The 23104-nt window shown below is 39.7% G+C and overlaps 1 protein-coding gene across 1 annotated transcript in view; it reads left to right on the forward strand.

Annotated features, from left to right (window-relative positions):
* galnt17 (polypeptide N-acetylgalactosaminyltransferase 17) overlaps positions 1 to 23104 on the forward strand; it is a 453499-nt gene that overhangs the window by 401283 nt on the left and 29112 nt on the right. Inside the window, exons 7-9 of the mRNA XM_072242791.1 lie at positions 5233 to 5418; positions 13080 to 13217; positions 14019 to 14114. Of these exons, the coding sequence (XP_072098892.1) occupies positions 5233 to 5418; positions 13080 to 13217; positions 14019 to 14114 (420 nt within the window). The remainder of the gene's footprint in view (positions 1 to 5232; positions 5419 to 13079; positions 13218 to 14018; positions 14115 to 23104) is intronic.

Consider the following 23104-nt stretch of genomic DNA (forward strand, 5'->3'; position numbering starts at 1 on the left):
CCTGGTTTCTGTTTAGAGTCTTTTTTAAGCAGCAGGACAACATTGGCTCTCCTTCAATCCTCTGGCAGCTCTCCTGTCGCTAAGGATGTTTTAAATATCTCTGCTATGGCCCCAGCAATTCCTGCACTTACTTCCTCTAGGGTCCAAGGGAACACCTCCTCCTCTGTAATCTGTACAGGATCCATGAAGTTGATGCCACTTTGTCTCACATCCATTGACTCTGTATCTGTCTCCCGAGTAAACACAAATACAAAAGTTGCATTTAAAATCTCCCCATCTGCTTTGGTTCCACATGTGGATTACCATTCTGGAATTCCAGAAGACCAATTTTGTCCCTTGCAATCCCTTTGCTTTTAACATAACTGTAGAATCCCTGAGGATTCTCTTTCATTTTGTCTGCTAGAGCAACTTCATGCCTTCTTTTAGCCTTTCTGATTTCTCTCCTAAGCGTTCTCTTGCATTTCTTGTACGCTATAAGCACCTCATTTGTTATGACTTGCCTACACCTGCTATGCACCTCCTTTTTTCTCTTAACCAGGACCTCAGTATCTCTTGAAAACCAAGGTTCCCGACACTTGTTATCTTTACCTTTTATTATGAAAGGCACATATAAACATTGTGCTCTCAAAATTTCATTTTTGAAGGCCTCCCACTTTCCAATACACCTTTGCTAGAAAACAGCCTGTTCCAATCCACACTTGCCAGATCATTTCTGATACCATCAAAATTGGCCTTTCTCCAATTCAGAATCTCAACCCATGGTCCAGACCTAACTTTTTGCATATTTACTTTCAAACTAATGGCATTGTGGTCACTAGATGCAAAGTGTTCCCTGATACATGAGGGGTGATTGATAAGTTCATGGTCAAAGGTAGGAGGAGTCAATTTTAGAAAACCTAGCACATTTATTTTTCAACATGGTCCCCTCCTGCATGTACACACATAGTCCAGCGGTCGTGGAGCATACGGATCCCTTCTTTGTAGAAGTGGTCCACAGCAGGGGTGATTGATAAGTTCATGGCCTAAGGTAGAAGGAGATGAGTTATTAACTTCAAACTTTCTGCATTAACACTCAAAGAGTTGAACTGCATGTGCATGTAACGAGAGCGTCTTGGACCTCCAGGTGGTCCATAGCAGGGGTGATTGATAAGTTTGTGGCCTAAGGTAGAAGGAGATGAGTTATACCACTCCTGTTACATGCGCGTACAGTTCAACTCTTTGAGTGAAAATGCAGAAAGTTTGAAGTTTCTCCTCATCTCCTTCTACCTTAGGCCACAAACTTATCAATCACCCCTGCTGTGGACCACTCCTGGAGGTCCAAGATGCCGACTTCGACAAAGAAGGGATCCGTATGCTCCATGACTGCTGGACTAAGTGTGTAAATGTAGGAAAAATATATGTGCTAGGTTTTCTAAAATTGACTCCTTCTACCTTAGGTCATGAACTTATCAATCACTCCTCGTATATATGTGTGTGTGTATATATATAATACATTCCAGTTAATTGGGACATATGGAGGTCAGTACATTTTTCCCCGATTAGCTGAAGTTTCATGAAAATAGTTTAAAAGATATAAAAAAGATCAACTGCCATTTAACCGAGTAATAAATGATGTATTTCTGTGCACACCCCAGTTCACTGCTTTGACAGGCAGGCTAAACCAGGTGTGGATAGTTGGTGGGCCTCATACCGCAGTGAGATCGGGACATGCCTGACCTAGCATGCGAAGGCAGCTCTGTTGGACTGGGTGCATGAGATCTACAATGAGATCCAACTGCCAGGAAGGCAGGTCTGCAACTCTCCGTGGAGAGCGAAGAGCATGACAAGGCACAAAAGTAGTCATGGTCAGGCAGATGCAATGAGAAATGGCAGGTGAAGTTTAGACAAGGCGAGTGTATTTGGGTGGTCAAATATAAGGGGAAACTATAAAGTAATTGACAGAAGCATTGATATATAGATAGTTCTTGGGGTTCAAATCCATAGCTCTCTGAAAGAGGCAATGGTAGATGAGGAGGTAAAGAAGGAATATGGCATATTTACCTTCATCAGTTGGATTGTTGAATATAAAAGTTGGAACAATATGTTGTAACTGTGTAAAATTTTAGTTGGGCCACGTTTGGAACATTGTGTCCTGTTCTAGTTGCCTCATTACTGAAACGATGTAGAGATCATGGAGAAGCTGCAGGAAAGGTTCACCAGGATGTTACTTGGATTAGAGAGTACTGAGGAGAAGTTAGACAAACTTGCATTGTTTTGTCTGGAGTGTCAGAGCTTGAGAGGTGACCTGTTAGAAGTTTATATAATTATGAGTGGCATAGATAGAGTAGATGGTCAGGGTCTTTTTCCCAGGTTGGAAATGTCAAGTACTAGAGGGTTTAGTTTTAAAGTAAGAGGTGGCAAATTTTAAAGGAAACTTGCAAGGGAAATGTTGCGCTACAGAGTGATAGGAGCGTGGGACATGCTGCGTAAGTGGTGGAAACAGATACATAGTATGAATTAGGGAGCTTTAGATAGGCAGGTTATAAAGGATATAGACCATGTGAAGGCATCTGGGATTAGGTTGGACAGGTTTCAATGTCAGCACAGAAGTCATGGACTGAAGAACCTATTCCTGTGCTGTGTTCTAACATCACAGAGTTGTAAATGTGACTGACAGTCATGTGATTAAAAAAAACAATTTTGGAACAAATAATGTTTGTTTTTGTAAATTGCAAGAAAAAGTGAAAGCAACATTGACTCCTAAAGTAGCACACACAAAATGCTGCAAGGACTCAGCAAGTCAGGCAGCAGCTAGGAAAAAGAGTAGGCAGTCAACATTTTGGGCTGAGATCCTTCTTCAGGACTGGAAAGGAAAGGGAGAAGTCAGAATAAGATGACGGGGGCGGGGGAAGGAGGAAAAAGTACAAGGTGGCAGGTGATGGGTGAAACCAGGAGGGGGGAGGAGTGAAGCAAAGAGTTGGGAAGTTAATTGATGAAAGAGATGGAGAAGAAGGAATTTGATAGGAGAGGACAGAAGACCATGGAAGAGATGGAAGAGGGAGGAGCATCTGAGGGAGGTGATGGGCAGGTAAGGAGATAAGGTGAGAAAGGGAAACAGGAATGGGGAATGGTGAAGGAGAGGAGGAGAGGGGGAGCAATTACCATAAGTTCAAGAAATCGATGTTCATGCCATCAGGTTGGAGGCTACCCAGACAGAATATAAGGTGTTGTTCCTCCAACCTAAGTGTGACTGCATTGCGGCAGTAGAGGAGGCCATGGGCTAACATGTCGGAATGGGAATGGGAAGAAGAATTAAAATGGGTGACCACCGGGAAATCCTGCTTTTTCTGGCAGATAGAGTGAAGGTGCTCTAATTTCTCTGTGTCCGACATGCTCTGTTTATGATACCTGTTTTAGCTTATCCAGGTATATTAAAATTTTATAGTACTGTTACAATTAAATAAATTTTGGCATTGTTGCTTTAAGAGCAGGAAACTGGTCATAATCCTAGATGACTATTCACATTTATTTCATGTGCAATGACCCAATTTTTTGACCAATCCAATCAAACTTATTTCTTGTCCAAATTCTATTGGATGGTGGCTTATACATTGGGCCAAATCCTGGTGGGTACTTCCCTGACTTGTTACACATGGTATCCAGCAACTTGGGCTTACATTATTGTTGACATACATGGAGTGTCAGCCAGCTAACTGTACACATCCAAGGCTGCGAGAGTTGACTGAGGCTTGAGTGGCCAAGATACTCTGACAGCTTCTGATCATTCAGGAGTGTCAGAATTAACAGGACTGTTTGAAATTTAAAAGTTTAACAGTACAAATAAAGAGAATATCTTAAAATGTGAAAATGAAGTGCATCATGACAAGAATTATTGCAGATGATTTCTCAACAGTGACGCCTATTTTTACTTAAGTGCAAACGTCTGCAAAAGTATTGATCTGCTCAATTGGAAGAATTGTCCTTTCTTGTCACAGGTGGAGCCCTGGGGAAAAATGAATCAATAGGTACTCATACACTGGTACTATGCAGTGAAATTTGGAAAGTTGTGAAAAGTAATTTAAACTCGCCTAAAGTATTGATTTTCTAATTGTGCACTGAACAGACCTTTTGATTGGTAATTTGGGGGATAAACATCTGAAGCCAAATCTCAGGGGAATAACACTAAAGGAAATAAGAAGAATTAATTTTGGAAAATAAATAAACAGAAATGGTTCCACAAGAGCATTGCCAGTTGTAGTTTTTCTCTGAATTCTACAACTGAATTCACATTACCAGAGCAAAATTCCTACACTTTGTCGATTTTGGTTCAAAATAGGTCTTAGCTTGACAGGAATGAGTATGAGGCTAATCCAATTCTTCCAGTGATCCCCACTCCCCTGCTTTCACCCCAGACCCTTTGATACTCTGGCTAATCAAGAACCTATCTATCTCTGCCTTAAGTACACCCAATGACTTGGCCTCCACAGCTACTCGTGGCAACAAATTACACAGATTTACCACCCTCTGACTAAAGTAATTTCTCTGCATCTCAATTCTAAAAGGACATCCGTCAATCCTGAAGTCGTGCCCTCTTGTCCTAGAATCCCCCACCATGGGAAATAACTTTGCCATATCTAATCTGTTCAGGCCTTTTAACATTCGAAATGTCTTTATGAGATCCCCCCTCATTCTCCTGAACTCCAGGGAATACAGCCCAAGAGCTGTCAGACGCTCCTCATACGGTAACCCTTTCATTCCCGCTTAAGCCTGCTGAGCAAATGACTTCCCAACTTCCTTACTTCCATTTACAGTATGATCTCAATATACAATCCATAAATCACAACTGGATTTGTACAGGACACTTCCACCTGAGTCTGCTTTTATCACATCTGCTGCTACAACCAGCAGCAGTGAAATCGGCCATTAACATTCGTGTTCAAGCAAAAACAAGAGAAAGCTTACAGATGCTGGAAATCCAAACAACATACTCAAAATGCTAGAGGAATTCAGCAGTCCAGGTAGCATCTATAGAAAAGAGTATAGTTGATGTTTCGGGCCGAGGCCTTTCATCAGGCCTGATTCTATTTTGATACTTCTGAGCTAATACACAAAACTTAGAAAGATGGAATTTATATTTGATCATTTATTGCATGAAAACATCTATAAAATGGATTAAATACTTCCAGTCCAGAAATTGGTCAGAATAATAGCAGTGATTATTTGTGATTATTTGTTCTTTACTTCATACTTTAGGTCTGGCTGTGTGGTGGAAGTATGGAGGTCCTCCCTTGCTCAAGGGTGGCTCACATAGAACGGATGAAAAAACCGTATAATAGTGACATAGGATTCTACACCAAAAGAAATTCACTTCGTGTTGCTGAAGTATGGATGGATGACTACAAATCTCATGTTTATATGGCATGGAATATCCCCATGGATGTAAGTAGACAGCACAAAACAGGATGCATTAATACATGCAAAATAGGAGTAGCTTGTTCACAGCAGTATATTGAGTTAGACTTGTCTTTGAAAGGCTGTTTCTGAAACATAGAAAACCTACAGCACAATACAGGCCCTTCGGCCCACAAAGCTGTGCTGAACATGCCCCTACCTTCGAAATTACTAGGCTTACCTATAGCCCTCTATTTTTCTAAGCTCCGTGTACCTATCCAAAAGTCTCTTAAAAGACCCTATCGTATCCGCCTCCACCACCGTTGCCAGCAGCCCATTCCACGCACTCACCACTCTCTGAATGAAAAACTTACCACTGACGTCTCCTCTGTTCTCTAAGTAAAAAAAACTTACCCCTGACATCTCCTTTGTAAGTCTGGCTGCGTGGTGAGCAAAAGATTCAGATCACAAACCATTGCAAATGATCAAAACTCTGGCATGGATCTTTTGTTTATTTTATGGAAAGGTGCAGCTTTGCTGGAGGTGGCTTTATATTTGTATTAGAATTGTAATGTTTTAAACAGCTTTTGTTGGAAGTTGACATTCAACCACAAATTAATTTTGAAATCTAAAATATTAAAGAGAACCATATTTTTATGGTGGTTGAATCTTTATTCAGATCTCTCAGCAGGACATAAATATTCCATGGCACTACATAAAAATAAGTAGAGGTTGTGACAGTTTCTCATGAATTGTAAAGGTGCTTCAGCTTTTCACTACAAATATCAGTATCTTAGCTGAAATAACAGGAATTATATGTATGGTGGGAGGCTCTGTAAGTTGGGCTCACGAGGGAAGAAAGTTGCATTGGAACACATACAGCCTATGTGAATGAACAAAACTGTGGCAGATGAAAGTGTCATACACAAAATGCTGGAGGAACTCAGCAGACCATGCAGCATCTATGCAAAAGGTTACAGTCGACATCTCGGGCTGTGACCTTTCAGCAGGCTACTTTGAATCCAAGAAGGACAAACTGAATTTTCTGTTTAATCGCTTCATGCCAGGTTCTGAAGTGAAAACAAATTTATTCAAGTGTTCAGATACAGATTAGAAATATCTACACAAAGAAAACAGAATATTCACCTTAATCTGAGAGAGTCTGGTAACAGAGGGTTGAAAGTAATTAATGCAGTAAATAGCTCCAGTCAGACCATATAGTGGTTAGTTTTGAGCTATATGGACTATATTCACTTTGAAGAACGTACAGCATAAACTTAGTGGAATAACAGGTATTAAATGGTTACTTTATGAAAAGGCTTGGGTTCTATTTCTTTGATTTTATAAGACCAAGATTTGATCTACTAAAAAATAAATTCAGTCTGGAGAAATCATATCCTCTGGTTTGAGCAGTGGAAACAATAAATAGGAGTGAAGTAAGGAGTCACTTTTTCACACAAAATATCATATTGATCGAGAACCATGAACCCCAAAGCGTGGTGGTATAATTGGAAGAGAATGGACTATTTCTGTCTTTTTGTTTCCAAAGTAGCAGCAAGCATACTTTGTAGCAGGTGGTAAATTGTTTAATTTTCAATATTGCTGCTGGTGGTAATACTCATATCATGCCTCCAGCTTTTTATATAATGGAATCATCGCTGGTTGGCTGATATTGAACTCATCCATTATCTGAGCACATGTATTGAGTAGCAAGCAGTGCAGCCCAGTATGTCTGTATCCACGATACTAAATCAAACTAATTCCTTTTGCCTCCATGTGATCCATATCCCTCCATTCCCTACATCTTCACGTGTCCTTCAGTGCCAGAATTTGGGGTTTGATTCTGGCCACTGTCCGTAAGTATTTTGTACACTCTCCCCATCACGGTGTTGGCTTTCTCTGGGTCCTCTGGTTTCTTCCCACATATTTATTTTATTTTTTAGAGATACAGCATGGAATAGGCCCCTCCAGCCCAATGAGGCTCACTGTCCAGCAACCCAGCTATTTAACCCTAGCCTAACCACGGGACCATTTACAATGACCAATTACCCTTCTAACCGGTATATTTCTGGACTGTGGGAGGAAACCCATGCATTTATTGCAGGGACATGCAAACTCCTTTTAGACAGTTTCAGAATTGATCTTTGAACTCTGATGCCCCGAGCTGTAATCGCATCATGCTACGCTACCCTGGCACCCCAAAAACGTATGGGTAGTAAATTGCGGGCATGCTACGTTGGCACTTGCAGCTTGCCGCCAGCACATTCTCAGACTGTGTTGGCTGTTGATGCAAACAACGCAATTCAGTGTATGCTTTGATGTTTCAATGTACAATGTATGTGACAAATAATGAAACAAACCAATCGCTTCAAGGTCATTATCGTATCTGCTTCTGCCACCACCCCATTTCAGGCACTTCCCACTCTTCGTAAAATAGCTTGCCTCACACATCCACTTTACTTTCCCCTTCTCACTTTAAAGCTATGCCCTCTAGTACTCTACATATCTGCCCTGGGAAAAAGATACTGGCTGTCTACACTACCTATGCCTCATAATTTTATAAACTTCCATTAAATCTCCACTCAGCCTCCACCACTTCAGAAAGAACAACGCAAGTTTGTCCAGCCTCTCCTTACAACACATGCCCTCGCTTCTAGGCAGCATCCTTGTCAAACTCTCCTGTGCCCTCTCTAATGCTTCCACATGCTTCCTGTAATGGGCCAACCAGAATTACAGGTAGTACTCCGAATGCGACTTAATTCTACTGCATTATGACTCCCTGATTTTTATACTCACTGCTCCCGGTGATGAAGATGAGAATGCTATATGCATTCTTAACCACTCCATCTACTTGCGTTACCACTTTCAGCGTGCTACGGTCCAAGATCCCCCCGTACATCAGTTAATATGATAAATTCCTTCTGAGAGCTTTTTGTTAGAAAGATAGATAGATATTTTATTGATCTCAAAGGAAATTACAGTGTCACAGTAGCAGTACAAATGCACACATATACCAATATTAGAAGAGAAGTAAGAAGGAATAAAAACATAAATTACCTTAAAAATAAGATGTACAAGATTTACAAGTCAAACATTACAAGATTTACAAGTTCACACTGATAAGATGGTAGTGCAAGAATTATCATAACGTTACACAGTAATGGTGCACACTCACACCATCCAAATAAGTGATCATAGTATTGCACAGGGTGTCTGAGATAGCAGGATGTGATAAACAAAGCTAAACAGAGCTTAAAAAAAATTCTGGTAAACAGAGGTTAATAACAGTATTAACAGGAGTGGGTCATCACTTCCTTGGCTATAAGTTGACTCATTGTAAGAGCCCAATGGTCGAACTAAGAATGACTGCATATTCTTTGGAGCAGCAGAGTTGTTTTAGTCTATTACTGAAAATGTTTCTCTGTTCAGCCAATGTGGCATGCAGAGGGTGAGAAACATTGTCCAGAATTTATGAGACCAAAGTCCATTGTACATCTACCCAACCCAAAAAGATGAAATCCATTGGTACATGACAAAGTGCTTTTGAGATTGATAAAAATGTTGGCTAGGTCACTGCTGAAGTATTGTGTGTAGTTCTGATCGCCACACTATAGGAAGGTCATGACTGCGTTAGGGCCAGCAGATGTTATCTCGTATGTTGCCTGGGATGAAACATTTCAAACATTTTTCTTAGTGAAGAAGAAGCTGCAAGGGACCCAATCAAGGTGTACAGAATTATGAGAGTCCTGGATAAGGTGGATGGTAGGAAGGTTTATCCCAAAGCAGAGGCGTTCTAAACCTGGAGCACATGCTTAGGATAAGGAGAAAGAGTTTTGGAGGAGATCTGATGAAAATGTGTTCATCCAAAGAGTCGTTGGAATCCAGAACATTCTGCTGAATAAGTGGTGGAGGGAGGTATTTTCAGAGCATTGTTGTTGTACTTTAAGTCGCTAGGACTTTATGAGAAGTTGAAGTGATTGTGAACATAAGTAAATATTATTCTATAAAAGATTAACATTTTGATAGGCTGCAGTAAGGCAGTTTGAAGTGCACAAGGACTTGCATAATCCTCAGGAGAAGAGTTTGAGATGTTCAGTTGAATGTGACTGAGTAACAGGAGCAATGGGAATGTGAGACTTGGCAGGTAGCAAAAGGATGAGAGAAATACATGAGGGATGAGAACAAAGACTCATTGATGATTGGGGGAAGGCCACACTTAACATGAAATGGCAGATGCAGTTTAATGTGGATAAATGTGAGGTTATCCACTTTGGTGGTAGGAACAGGAAGGCAGATTACTATCTGAATGGTGTCAAGTTAGGAAAAGGGGAAGTACAACAAGATCTAGGTGTCCTTGTTTATAGGTCACTGAAAGTAAACATGCAGGTACAGCAGGCAGTGAAGAAAGCTAATGGCATGTTGGCCTTCATAACAAGGGGAGTTGAGTATAAGAGCAAAGAGGTCCTTCTGCAGTTGTACAGGGCCCTGGTGAGACCACACCTGGAGTATTGTGTACAGTTTTGTTCTCCAAATTTGAGGAAGGACATTCTAGCTATTGAGGGAGTGCAGCGTAGGTTCACGAGGTTAATTCCTGGGGTGGTGGGACTGTCATATGTTGAAAGATTGGAGCGACTGGGCTTGTATACACTGGAATTTAGAAGGATGAGAGGGGATCTGATTGAAACATATAAGATTATTAAGGGATTGGACATGCTAGAGACAGGAAACATGTTCCCGATGTTGGGGGAGTCCAGAACCATAGGCCACAGTTTAAAAATAAGGGGTAGGCCATTTAGAACGGAGTGGAGGAAAAACTTTTTCTCACAGAGGGTTGTGGTTCTGTGGAATGCTCTGCCTCAGAAGACAGTAGAGGCCAATTCTCTGGATTCTTTCAAGAAAGAGTTAGATAGAGCTCTTAAAGATAGCGGAGTCAAGGGATATAGGGAGAAGGCAGGAAAAGGGTACTGATTGTGGATGATCAGCCATGATCACAGTGAATGGCGGTGCTGGCTCGAAGGGCTGAATGGCCCACTCCTGCACCTGTTGTCTATTGTCTATTGAAATCATCATTAGAAAATGTACTGTTCTTTACCTGTTTATTCTGGCTTTACTCCATCTAAAAGGAGAGAAAGTAAATCAACGAGAGGAGCAACAAGGACAGAGAGGTAAAAGGTAGATGTGGTAAAGTGAGCTCAATGATCTTAATTACAGAGAGCAGTTTAGTTAGAATTGATTGATTCAGTTTTCAATGAATTATCAACAGGGTACCAGTCACTTGGAATTTCTAGAAGTGAGGCAACAGGTTGAGAGATACTACACCTAGAGAGCCATGTACCATATTTTTAAGGGCATGCTTGCTCCAGAGGGAGTATATCAGAGATTCTTCAGATCATTTCTTGAGTTGGAAGGTCTGTCATTTGAAAGGGGATGGAGTAAGCTAGGTCTCTGTAATTCTAGAGTTTTGAAACAAACAAAATACTTAGAGGGTTCAGTAGGGAGAATCCAGAGAGAATATTTCTGATGTAAAGGCTCCAGAACTAGGGATGGCAGCTTCAAAATAAGGGATAGGCCACTTAAAATTGAAATAAAGAGGAGTGTTTTCATGAACTTGGGGGGAGGTGTCAAATGGTAGTGAATCTTTGGAATTCTGTGCAAAGTCAAAACAGAATTTAGTAAATATTTGGATGTGAAAGGAATCAATGTTTATAAGGTTAGGGCAGGAATTTGATTTGAGGCCAAAGTTAATCATGATCCTGTTGAATGGTGGAACAGGCTCAAGGGACTGAAAGACTTACCTGTGCTTCTAATTTTTCTGTCCTGTCATGTGTTTCCAGGAGAATTCCACTTCTGTGACAACTTTGTGTCTCAGGTTTGATCACGTCACCTCATTTGCAGGAAATTGAATCACATTGTTCTAGCAGTGATTAATAATTGGTCATTAGTTGCCATTATGTTTATATTAAGGATGCTGGAGGGTTTTGCCCAATGACCTCACATTTTACTTCAGATCTCCAAACACCAACCACATTTCCCTACCCAGTCTCAACTTTGATCTGACTCAATCAGCACCCACTATCCAGCTCTGATTCATTATTGCTGCCCCTCACCTTCCCCACCATCCCTCCAACTACTGACTCTCCGGTCCTCAGTCCTAATCGCACACTTTGTCCCCCAATCTCAATCTTCCAAAACCCCAAACATGATTATCCAAAACCTCTGTCTTTTGAGGTCTGATTGTCTCTATTCTCTAAAGTGCTGATCCCTCTTCTAATCACCAGTTCATTACCCCTCGCCACCCTCAGCAACCTTTACCAATTAAGACTCAATAACACCCACGTCCAACAATCTTCTTAAACTCCTTTTCAATCGGCTTTTAGTCTCTACTGGGGAACCAAAATTTCCAAAATATAAACCAAAACTTTAAATGTCAGTACAGAATGTGTGGTATGTTTGAAGTTGCATTAGTTGCAAATAAAACCTTCGGAGAAGTAGTAGAGAGTACACAGTGACTCCAACTGCTTACATCGTTTAATTCCCTACAAAGATAGTGGTATGATGGTAGATTAATGTGTCTCTTGCCAATTTGACATCTGGAGTTTACAGAAATGACATAAATCAGTCTTTGTCTCTCAGTATAAGCACTGAGTCTGAAGGAGCCTATTTCCAATTGATGATTTGCCAAAAGCTGTGCCAGGAAGTTTTACACCTGGTGGAACAGCTGTTGCCACTTCAATTCTGATAAGGTTTCTTTAAAGTTATTTCATTATTGATGCGGACTTGGCTGTTGTCAGCTCATTTTCTTGTCAACTCAATTTAATCGAACATCAGCTTTGATGAGCTGATGCTTCGAAGGCAAACTAACTGTCTTGGGCTTCATTTGAATATTTTGGACAAATACCAGGCGTACTTCCAGATTCAGCTCTCTACTTCCTAGACTGTGAGTGGATATGACAAGTTCTATTGATAACAGGTACCAGCACTAAGAAGAATGCAAAAAATCCTGCAGAAAGATAGGGTCACGAGCATGTATATTTTAATACATAAAATATTAATGTAATATTTTAGTCATAATATAACAAGATACTCAACTACAAATCTTAAAATGAAATTTTACACAGAATGTTTACTGAGGGCAAATACTTAAAGGATGAGGTAAACGTTACCAAAACCAGTTAGATTTAACTGCATGTTCCATCATGACACCTCCTTTACACATTTACTCATCAAACATAGCAAAAGAAGAATGGGAGAACCTGTCATTTGTCTTATTGTTGTGAAGCAAGGAAGGATGGAAACCTAGTAATATTTGGTTGCAAACCATTATCATTGCGCCATTTCCACCTATTTGACCATATCAACACTGTGTCCATTGTATGGCAGCTCATATGTAGTAAATAGAATCAATTGAAAACAAATTTATAACCCACCTCCCATGATATTTGCACAGTAGATGCCACATAACTGAATTCTCCTAAAGCACAGTGATAGATATTTCTTCAATAGACTCGTATCAAATGGTTTATTGTGGAATCCCAAATAGTACTGATATATCACTCTTGTATGCATCATTCATTCTGCATTCACTAATCAGGATATTACAGATTTATCAATATTTAAACTTGGTTCTTTGGTATGTATTTTTGGGAAATACGAAATGCAGAATAAACAAAATGAATAAATGCCATGTATAAAGTTTCTTTATCTTCTAGAATCCAGGGATTGACATTGGTGATATCTCTGAAAGAGTCGCTTTGAGAAAACATTTGAAATGTAAGAATTTCCAATGGTATCTGGACAATGTGTACCCAGAGATGAGGAGGTACAATAATACAGTGGCATATGGAGAGGTAATAACTGATTTATAAATACTTTGTTTTGCTTTAAATCAAAGTTTTGAATGTGTGTTTACACTGTTGCCTCACTTACCCACTCAGAACAGATTACACAGATTGAGGTTTCAGGCAGCAGGAGGTAAGACTCACCCTTCATATCGCATCTCAAAACCTGAGGAAGGGTCATTTTAAAATTCACAGCAAATTAATGGGGCACTGGTGTAGAAGCATGTCAAAGTGATTTTTATTATGATGGTGAATTCTGAATGAGGTATTTGGGTTAAACGATTCGCTAGATGCCCACTTCTTGAAGGCATTTGTGTGGACAAAGAGGAGTTGTGGCATGAATCCTGATGCTATTACATGTTGCTTTCATACCAAGTTTGTAGCTTGTCACTAAGCTTCTTTTCCTTTCCCTTTCCCTCTTCCCCATTCCCAGTTTTATAACAAATGATGAAAAAGATTCACAATCAGTGTGAATCTTTATTAGAATTGGAGAACACTAAGTCATGGGCATTGCTATTTACTTTGAAGTGTAATCATCCCTTTAAATTTTAGCTGCTAGATGGGTAATCAATCCAAAAGTCACCACTATAGCTACTGACATTAAGCAAATGTGTTGAAAGTTTATGGTGATGATCTGCAGTTTGCTCAGTGTGCTTTGAATTAGGTTTACTAATAACATCCGTAAATTGTTTTAATTACAAAATGAGAGAGCTTTAAATGTGTAATAGTCTCTGCTGCAAGTTTTTGTGAACATACCACTTACAGAGTTTCAAGTTTTCTTCTGTTTCAATTATTTTGTTAACTTCTTAGGTTCGTAACAACAAAGCAAAAGATTTTTGCCTGGATCAGGGTCCACCTGAGAATCACACAGCCATTCTGTATCCTTGTCATGGGATGTCCCCTCAGGTAGGCATTAACGATACAAAACGTCTATTGACAACATTGGATCAGACAATGAATTGGAAGCAGAGGAGGGTATGAATGTAAGCATGCCACTAACAGCAATCAAAATTTATTTACTCACAAAACTCACTTTAAGGAGTGAATGATAAAAACCACAGCAAATTCTCCCGATAAAAATCAGAAGCATTTTGCCAGGAAAACTGCAGAGAGTAGAAGATATATGATTCACATGCAACTATGAAACAAAATCAATCTCACTCTCATTTAGCAATGCAGTTTCCAGATTTGATTGACAACAGAATTACCCAATTATCTCCACTCATCTAGGAATGATGTCATCACTTTATGTCGTTTCAGTTCTATCACTCCAATGATAAATTGGTGGCTGCACTTTCATTCATTTACATTTGACTGAGAGGGCATAATGCTGCAAAATGCCAATAGTTGCGTGCAAAATTGTAAAGCAATCAGTTGTGGTTATGTAACTGTTAAAATATGAGGTTAAATCTGCCATTTTCAAGCAAGAATGAACACTCTTGAAGGAAATTCAGAGACAGGACAAATTAATTTTTTTCCAGATTGCCTCAACTATGGACCTCAGCTCTATCATTTTGGAGACCCCCTCATTTTGAAGCAATCTTAACAAATCCAACTTTCCAAACTGGCATTTAAAGCTAAAGCAAATTGGAAGTGAATTAAAGAACAATGCTGAACATAGAGTTATCTAATTAGCACGTCTACCTGAGGAAAGTGAACTTATTTCTCTGCTATGAGTGAGCCTTGTCTCTTACATTTAGTGATTATCTCCCTGTCCATGTTTCCTTGGAAATTGGTAGTGTCTTCTTCAAGGAAACCATATCTACAGTATATAATGCAAAATTATCAACCCTACCAATACACATGCTTGATGACTGGTAAAGAGTTTTTCTTGAGATATCCACTTCACTTAGACCCAGGGTCTCATAGTTAAGACATATGGTTGCTGTCTCCCAAGCCAGCAATAATTATCTCTGCATCATCCATACCTATTACAAATGTCATCTTTGTTTTGTATGTTCGTATTTGAAACCTGTATCACTAATAAGGTTACTGTCTCTAGGCTAAATCTGAGGAAGAGTTGCAGCAATGGGATTAATAATTTGGAAATGGGGTCTTGGAACTAGGGAGAAAAGATTCTTCTTTCCGCACCTGCACCGTTTGTTGCCATGGTGCTCCTGGGAAAGCATGGAAAATTGAGAGGCAAACACGAGGTGACAACTTGTTTCATAGCCAGTATACCTTCAGACCTTGAACTTGAGTAACCAGAAGTTTCCTCTGAGCGTTAGGAACTGAATTCTATTCTGATAAATTAGCAGGAGATATTACCCTTTTTCTGTATTTCTGCTGAGTATTCACTTATCCAGCATTCTAGGTTTGCTGATCATAAAGATAAGCAGCTCATCATTTTTTGACCTTGGGAGATGTCATGGCTTTGGATCAAAAATATTTCTTCCTTTATTAAAAAAGTTTCTAAAATCCTATTAACTGTCAGTGAGTTTTCTTGCTTAGGAGTGTTAAAAGGCACAGATCTAATATATACAAGCCTCTTCACCGTAGCCTTAGGCTGTGAGTGAAGAAATTGTGGTACCTCCTGCACATTTCAGAGAAGTGATGAACATTATCCCACACAGCAAAGGAAAGTTAGGTGCTAAATATCATGCATAAATGCTGCAATGATTCAAATTACGACTGTTACTTCTCTTAACCTAGTGGAGGCATTGAATTTTTGACCTACTCTGTAGCTTTAAGTACCTGATGGAACTGGTACAGACCACTGTAGCACTTTCTTCTACATTGCCTGGAGCATTCATTTGCTTTTCATTCAAATATTGCTTGTGATTCCTCTATATTTGGACTTTTAAAGTCAATGTGAAATGGGTTTTTAAAACCCAGTACATTCCCTGCAGCAGTGACCTTCCAGTCTAAATTTATTATGTTGTTATAGGTTCACTCAAAGGGATTCGTATGCCAGCACCCAGATGAGCACTTCTGTATCTCTGATCCCTTCCCAACAATGAGAGGGAAATTCTTGATACAGACTAAATTACAATAGTGACTGTTGACATAATTAAAACGTGGTGACATAATTAAAGTGAATTTGGCCAAGAAAAACTCAACAGGTAGTCTGAAGGTTAGCACAGTCCAAAGAAGTCTAGTCATTCGAGAATTATTTTTTGACTTTTCAGTAGTGTCTTCACTTTCTCACAATAAGGTTATCAGTATATAATACAAATCTGACACTGACACTGTAAGTATGTGCCTGTGTGTGTTTAGAATAGCACAAAAACTGTCACAGCTTTCTTCACAACATCTCCAGGCTGTTTTAGAGGTGAGCAACCAAGACTAACTAAAATTCTATTGCTGGAATGGGACAAGAAAAGGCTACCAATACCAATTAAAACTGTTAAGTTGAGCTAATTTAAAATTAAATGAATATCAGTTAACATGCAGTGTAATTGGTACATCAGAGATGCTTCCAATTGTAATTTGTTTTGTGACTCCCTAATTATTTTCTCCTCTTTTGCATTAAACAACTAAAGTCAGTTTTCAATATAAACAGTAGCAAAATAAGGCTTTAAAACATGTTTTGACTTACCCAATCTTGTGAATTAATTTAATGCATTGCTATTTACCTGCTATATTTACACCTCTTCTAATATTCTCTTTTCTTAAATATTCAAATTTTTGAAATCTTCTAAATGGATCTAAGCTTCACGTGTTGGCCTTGCAGCACGAAAGCAGTCACTATGTCCAATGTGTCATTAATGCATGTGCACACATGTAGGCTGAACCGATAACAGCTGCCAATTGAAAGCATATTTCCGTGTTCAAAATGAGCACTTCTGGGATTATGCTACAAAAGGACTGGTCGTAATTTACATGCTGATTTGCCTCCATCTCAGCTAACTTGGAACTCAATAACGCAGCCAGCTCCATGTGTTAGCCAACCTCTTGCAAAAGTTCAGCAAAAAAAGATGCGACTACAGTACTTTGTGAAGTATCATCAATTACTTATTGGCTTGTTGCCAATAGATTTTTACTCACTGCTGGATCATTTCAACTAGAATTTGATATTCTAAACTCAATTTTAAAGTTGCCATATAATACAGGGAATAATAGAGCTGGAGGGGTTTATCAGAAAGCTAATAAAGGCCGGTGCTGAAAATAAAATGTTGAAATACTAAACACCTCAGGCAGCATCTGCAAAGAGAGAAATGGAGTTGGCATTTCAAATTGAAGATCTTTCCGAACTGATAAACAGTTCTGAAACATTAACTCTTTTGCTATTCTCATAGATGATGCCTGACTGAGGTTTCCATAATTTTTCTGTTTTGATTTCTGGAGAAACTTGTACGGTTTTTAAAATTTGCTCCATAAACAAATGCTGGTTGCTTCACTGGTCATTGCATCTGAAGAGCAACTGGCAGGCAGAATGAGCAGCAAGTGCGTAGAGCAGGATGAGCAGCTTGAGAAGGCCCAGTCCATTTAGAACAGGGGTTCCCAATTTGGGGTCCATGGATTCCTTGCATAGTAGTGTTGGTCCATGGCATAAAAGAGTTTGGGAAACCCCTAATTTATGTAACCAGGTGACCATCGGATCTTATTCAGTATTGTTAAAAATATACTTGGGCATCCATCCGGGTAATGCTAGAATAGTTGTCTGTGCCTTTAAGGGAGATGGTGATGTCATTACGCACGCGCAGGATAGTGGGGAGACCATTTTGCTTTCTGCTGAAGACGTGGTAAGGCGTGGGAATTGGGTTCTTCCCAGAGCATGCTGGGCATGGTGAGGTAAGATTTCCACGAGTGAAGGAATCGAAGCTGGGTAGTGTGGCTTATACCAAGTTCATCACCATCCAAGTAGGATTGCCACTACCGTATTTGTACCGTATTAGTTCTGGTATTTTTGTACTGCATACACAATTCCGTTCATACACAAGGGTGTGGATCGAAAGTTAAACTGAGATTGTAACAGCAAGAACTGGTTGTAAATTCGTTCGTTTTGTTTCGCAACCCTCTTCTGGAACTTAAACATCTAAAACAGATAAAGGAATTAAAACCCGAAAAAGTCTTTGTTGTTCTGAGTGTGTACTTTTTCCCCAGGCTACATTTAGAATCACTTCTCCTATCAATGCCTCTGCAAGAAATATATAAGAGATTTTTGTAAAGATGACTTCATTGAAATTTGTTGCATATTTCTGTCGCAGCTCCAAATGTGGGTCTTTGTGAGTATGTTTTGTCAGTGGCTGTTAACACTGTAGTAGCTATGAACTTTTACACAATTGTTTTCCAATGGATAGGAGCCAAAATGCATATCACTGAATGACAAACCTTAATAGCTTCCTGATAAATTCACATTGATTCATTCTACTTAACGATTCAAGTTACATTATGCTCAGCGTTATCATCTTCAGCCTGTAATGGATGTTCAAATCTGATCATTCTTCAGTATCATTTTTGCTGCTGCCCTTCTCAAAAACTACAGACCAGGTGTACAATTCCAAGTCAAGCAGAACATTTACTGCTGGATCTTTTTGTGAATTGTCTCAAAGGGAGCATAAGTCGCCTTGTTCTTTATAAAAATGTTTATATTGATTCTTGCCACTTCCTTCATTTGGAAAGTGTTTTTTTTTCTTGATATATGATGTTAATGGGGAAGATAGTTACAGCTTTTACCAGATTTATTAATGCAAGCAAAGCCTCAGGTTTCTGTTATCATGCTGTTTCTCAGGTCCTGGCTTCAGTGTCAGGCAACAGTGAAATAGTAAAGATTCACTTCAGTGCCCTTGATTATCCTCAACTGGAATGAAACGGAATCAGGTTTAAAATCATTGGCATATGTTGTGAAATTTGTTGTCTTTGTGGCAGCAGTACAATGCAATGCATCATAATAGGGAAAAATCTGTAAATTACATAAGTGTATATATAATAGTTAAGTAAAATAAATAGTGTAAAAATAGGAATAAAAAAGTAGTAAGGTAGTGTGCATGGGTTCAAAGTTCATTCAAAAATCAGATGGCAGTGGAGAAGAAGCTGTTCCTGAATCATTGAGTGTGTGCCTTCAGGCTTCCTGATGGTAGCAATGAGAACAGGGCATGACCTGGGTGATGGGGGTCCTTAATGGTGGACACAGGCATTTTGAGGCATCGCTTCTTGAAGATGCCTTGGATACTATTGAGGCTAGTGCCCATGGTAAAGATGACCAAGTTTACAACTCTCTGCAGCTTATTTCGATCCTGTGCAGTAGCCGCCCCCTCCCCCCACCCCCATACCAGACAGTGATGCGGCTGGACAACATGTCCTCTATGGTACATCTGTAGAAACTGCTGCGTGTTTTTGGTGACATAGCAAAATGTCTTCAAACTCCTAATAAAATATAGACGTTGTTGTGCCTTCTTTGTAACTGCATCAGTATTTTGGGTCCAGATTAGCTCTCCTCAGAGATATTGACATCCAGGAACTTGAAGTTGCTCACTCTTTCCACTTCTGATCCCTCTATGAGGACTGGTGTGTGTTCCCTCATCTGAAGTTCATAATTAGTTATTTGGTCTTACTGAGATCGAGTGCAAGGTTGTTGCTGTGATACCACTCAATTAGATGATATATCTTGCTCCTGTACACAGTTTCACCACCATCTGAAATCCTGCCAACAACAGTTGTATCATCAGCAAATTCATAGACGGTATTTGAACTGTGCCTAGCCATATAGTTATGGGTGTAGAGAGAGCAGAGCTGTGGGCTAAGCACACATCCCCGAGGTGCGCCAGAGCCCATGCGAAACAAATGTTGTTCTTAACTTCTTTATCTTTAAATCGAGAAAATATACACAATAGGACCGAACAATGCTGAAGGGTCTCGGCCCAAAACTTTCACTGTATGAGTTCCTCCAGCATTTTGTGTGTGTTGCTTGTATTTCCAACATCTGCAGATTTACTCATGTTTGTGTCAGAAAACTGATCAATCTGGGTCAAAATTTATAACATTATAAGCAATAGATGGAAATGTTTGCGCTTGTGGGGATGACTAACATTTAGGGGCCTGTGTATATGGTAAACCTTAATAAATTCAATGTGAATCCAGATGCACCTTCACCAAATATGCTGCATTTACAGTTGAGGAACAATAGCATAGATGCATTTAATGGGAAGGCAGATAATCTTAAGAGAAAAAGGAACCAGATAATCAAGTAAACTAAGATAAGGTGGGCTGAGGTGAATTTGGGACTGGAAAACTAGCATAGACCTGTTCCTTTGATCCATCATCTGCACAATTCCAGGGAAAATAATTATTATTGGGGTGACTGCAGTGAATTAAGTGAAAACAAAGCTCATATCTATTTGGTTAAATTTATAGAAAACATATTACTTTCTCAATGCTTCTATTTTCACTGAAATTTAATAACTCTTGTCTTCATCAAACAGATTCACCTTAGGGACTGTTGTAATTGGGCTGGTAAAACAACAGGGCAGTCAATGTTTGTTGTCATCTTGTTCCTCTGTCCCAAGAGGGACATCATCATAATCAGATCCAGGTATGAGGAAGAAACTGGTTATTTTGCAGGCTCTAATTTAAAATAAGCATCAAATAATTAAGGATTGATGTCAAAGATGTTCTAAGCAAGACAGTTCAGAGGCTGGAGGCTTTTCCTGCTCTCTTGCATTTTTCATGTTTTGTTCCTGTTTTCTACTTTGTCAGCACATAAATTTGTTTTCTCTGTCTAATTCTCTTTGAGCATCCTTGATTGGAAGGTTGGAAGTAAAATCAAACGTCTGTAAATGCTTTTTAAGGAAGATGCTGGTCCTTGAGGAAGAAGCTTGCGTTTATATATTGCATCTGTTATTATGCACAAAATGAGGCCATCAGTTTGTGCATAACACTCTCACAAATATCAATGTGACAGTAGCCAGTTATGTTTCAGAGATATTAGTTGTAGAATAAATATTGGCCTGGACATTGCAAAGAACTTCCCTGATCTTCTTCCATGTAGTCCCATGTGTTTTTATTATCTCTCAGGTGTTGGGGTGCTTATACTGGTGTTACTTAACTTCACATCAGAAGGTTGCCACCTCAGAGAGGGCATTAGTTGCTCAGCTTTACAGTGAAGTTACAGCCTAGATTATTCAGTCAAAGCTTTGTGTCCATGAGCTGCTGATTCACAGCCAAGAGTTTTACTGCTGAAAGACAAGTGGCAGTGCAGCAGAAAGTCATGAGATCAGTTTAGGATTATTTTAACAAACATCCTCGTTTCCCCTCGGACATGGGGCAGAAGATACAAAGGCCTAAGAGCCTGTATCACCAGATTTAAGAACCGTTTCTATCCCAGTGTTACCAGAATCTCGAATGGACACCTTTTATGATAAATGGACCCTTGGCCTCAAAATCAACCTTGTAATGATCTTGCACTTTACCACTTACCTGCACTGCACTTTTTCGGTAGCTTTTACACTTTATTCTGCATTGTTATTATTTTACCTTATTCTAACTCAATGCACTGTGTAATGATATGATCTGTATAAACTGCATGCAAGGCAAGCTTTCACTGTATCTCAGTTCATGTGAGAATAACAAATCAATATCAATGCTAATTAGTTGAATGAGCTGCATACAGATCACAGTGAATGACAATAGACAATAGGTGCAGGAGTAGGCCATTCGGCCCTTCGAGCCAGCACCGCCATTCACTGTGATCATGGCTGATCATCCACTATCAGTATCCAGTTCCTGCCTTATCCCCATAACCTTTGATTCCACTATCTTTAAGAGCTCTATCCATCTCTTTTTTGAAAGCATCCAGAGACTTGGCCTCCACAGCCTTCTGGGGCAGAGCATTCCATATATCCACCACTGTCTGGGTGAAAAAGTTTTTCCTCAACTCCATTCTAAATGGCCTACCCCTAATTCTTAAACTGTGGCCTCTGGTTCTGGACTCACTTTCTGGGATGCTACCAATGGTGGCTATCTACCTAAAAACAGGGTGGAACATTTAAATCAATTGCAAATAACATTGAAGACACATCACAATAACATCAGCAAAACTTCCCTGGCAATGAGAATAGCACAGCCGTTTTGCTGCTTCCTCACAGCAGTACTGACCCCAGCTTGACCTTGATCACTACTACCGTGTGGAGTTTGCACACACAGTCCCCTGGGTAGTCTGGTTACCTCTTGAGGGAGATTGAACATTTGGCTGAGTGATGTCATAGCAACACATTCTCACTCAAAGTCAGCAAGACCAAGGAACTGATTGTAGACTTCAGGAGAGGGAAACCAGAGGTCCATGAGCCAGTCCTTATTGGAGGATCAGAGGTGGAGATGGTTAGCAACTTCAAATTCCTGGGTGTTACTATTTCAGAGCATCTGTCCTGGTCCCAACATGTAAGTGCAATTGCAAAGAAAGCATGGCATGCCTCTACCTTCTTCGGAGTCTGTAGAGATTCAGCCTGACATCTAAAAGTTCGACAAATTTCTATAGGTGTGTAGTGGAGAGCGTATTGACTAGCTGCATCACAGCCTGGTATAGAAACACCAATACCTTTGATCTGAAAATCCTACAAAAGTTGGTGGATTCAACCTAGAACAGCCCTCCCAACCACTGAGCACATCTACATCAAATGCTGTCATAGGAAAGCAGCATCCATCATCAGAGATCCTCATCATCCAGGCCGTGCTCGTTTCTCACTGCTGCCATCAGGTAGGTACAGGAGTTACTCTTCTATAAATTTACTGAGAATGCCCACAGGAATATGAATCTCAGGGTATATATGGTAACATATATGTACTTTGATAATAAAATTTACTTTGAACTTTTAACTTCAAGATGATTACTACTTGCCATTTACATTTTATGAACTGAAGACTGACTGCCATATGGCCAGAAGCTAAACAAAGCATATAGTCAGAAGTTTGTCTACATCTGATTGATTTTACAAGTGGCAGCTGCTGTGTTTAGAAAG

This window comes from Mobula birostris, chromosome 25, assembly GCF_030028105.1.
Source record: "Mobula birostris isolate sMobBir1 chromosome 25, sMobBir1.hap1, whole genome shotgun sequence".
NCBI classification, from domain to species: domain Eukaryota; kingdom Metazoa; phylum Chordata; class Chondrichthyes; order Myliobatiformes; family Myliobatidae; genus Mobula; species Mobula birostris.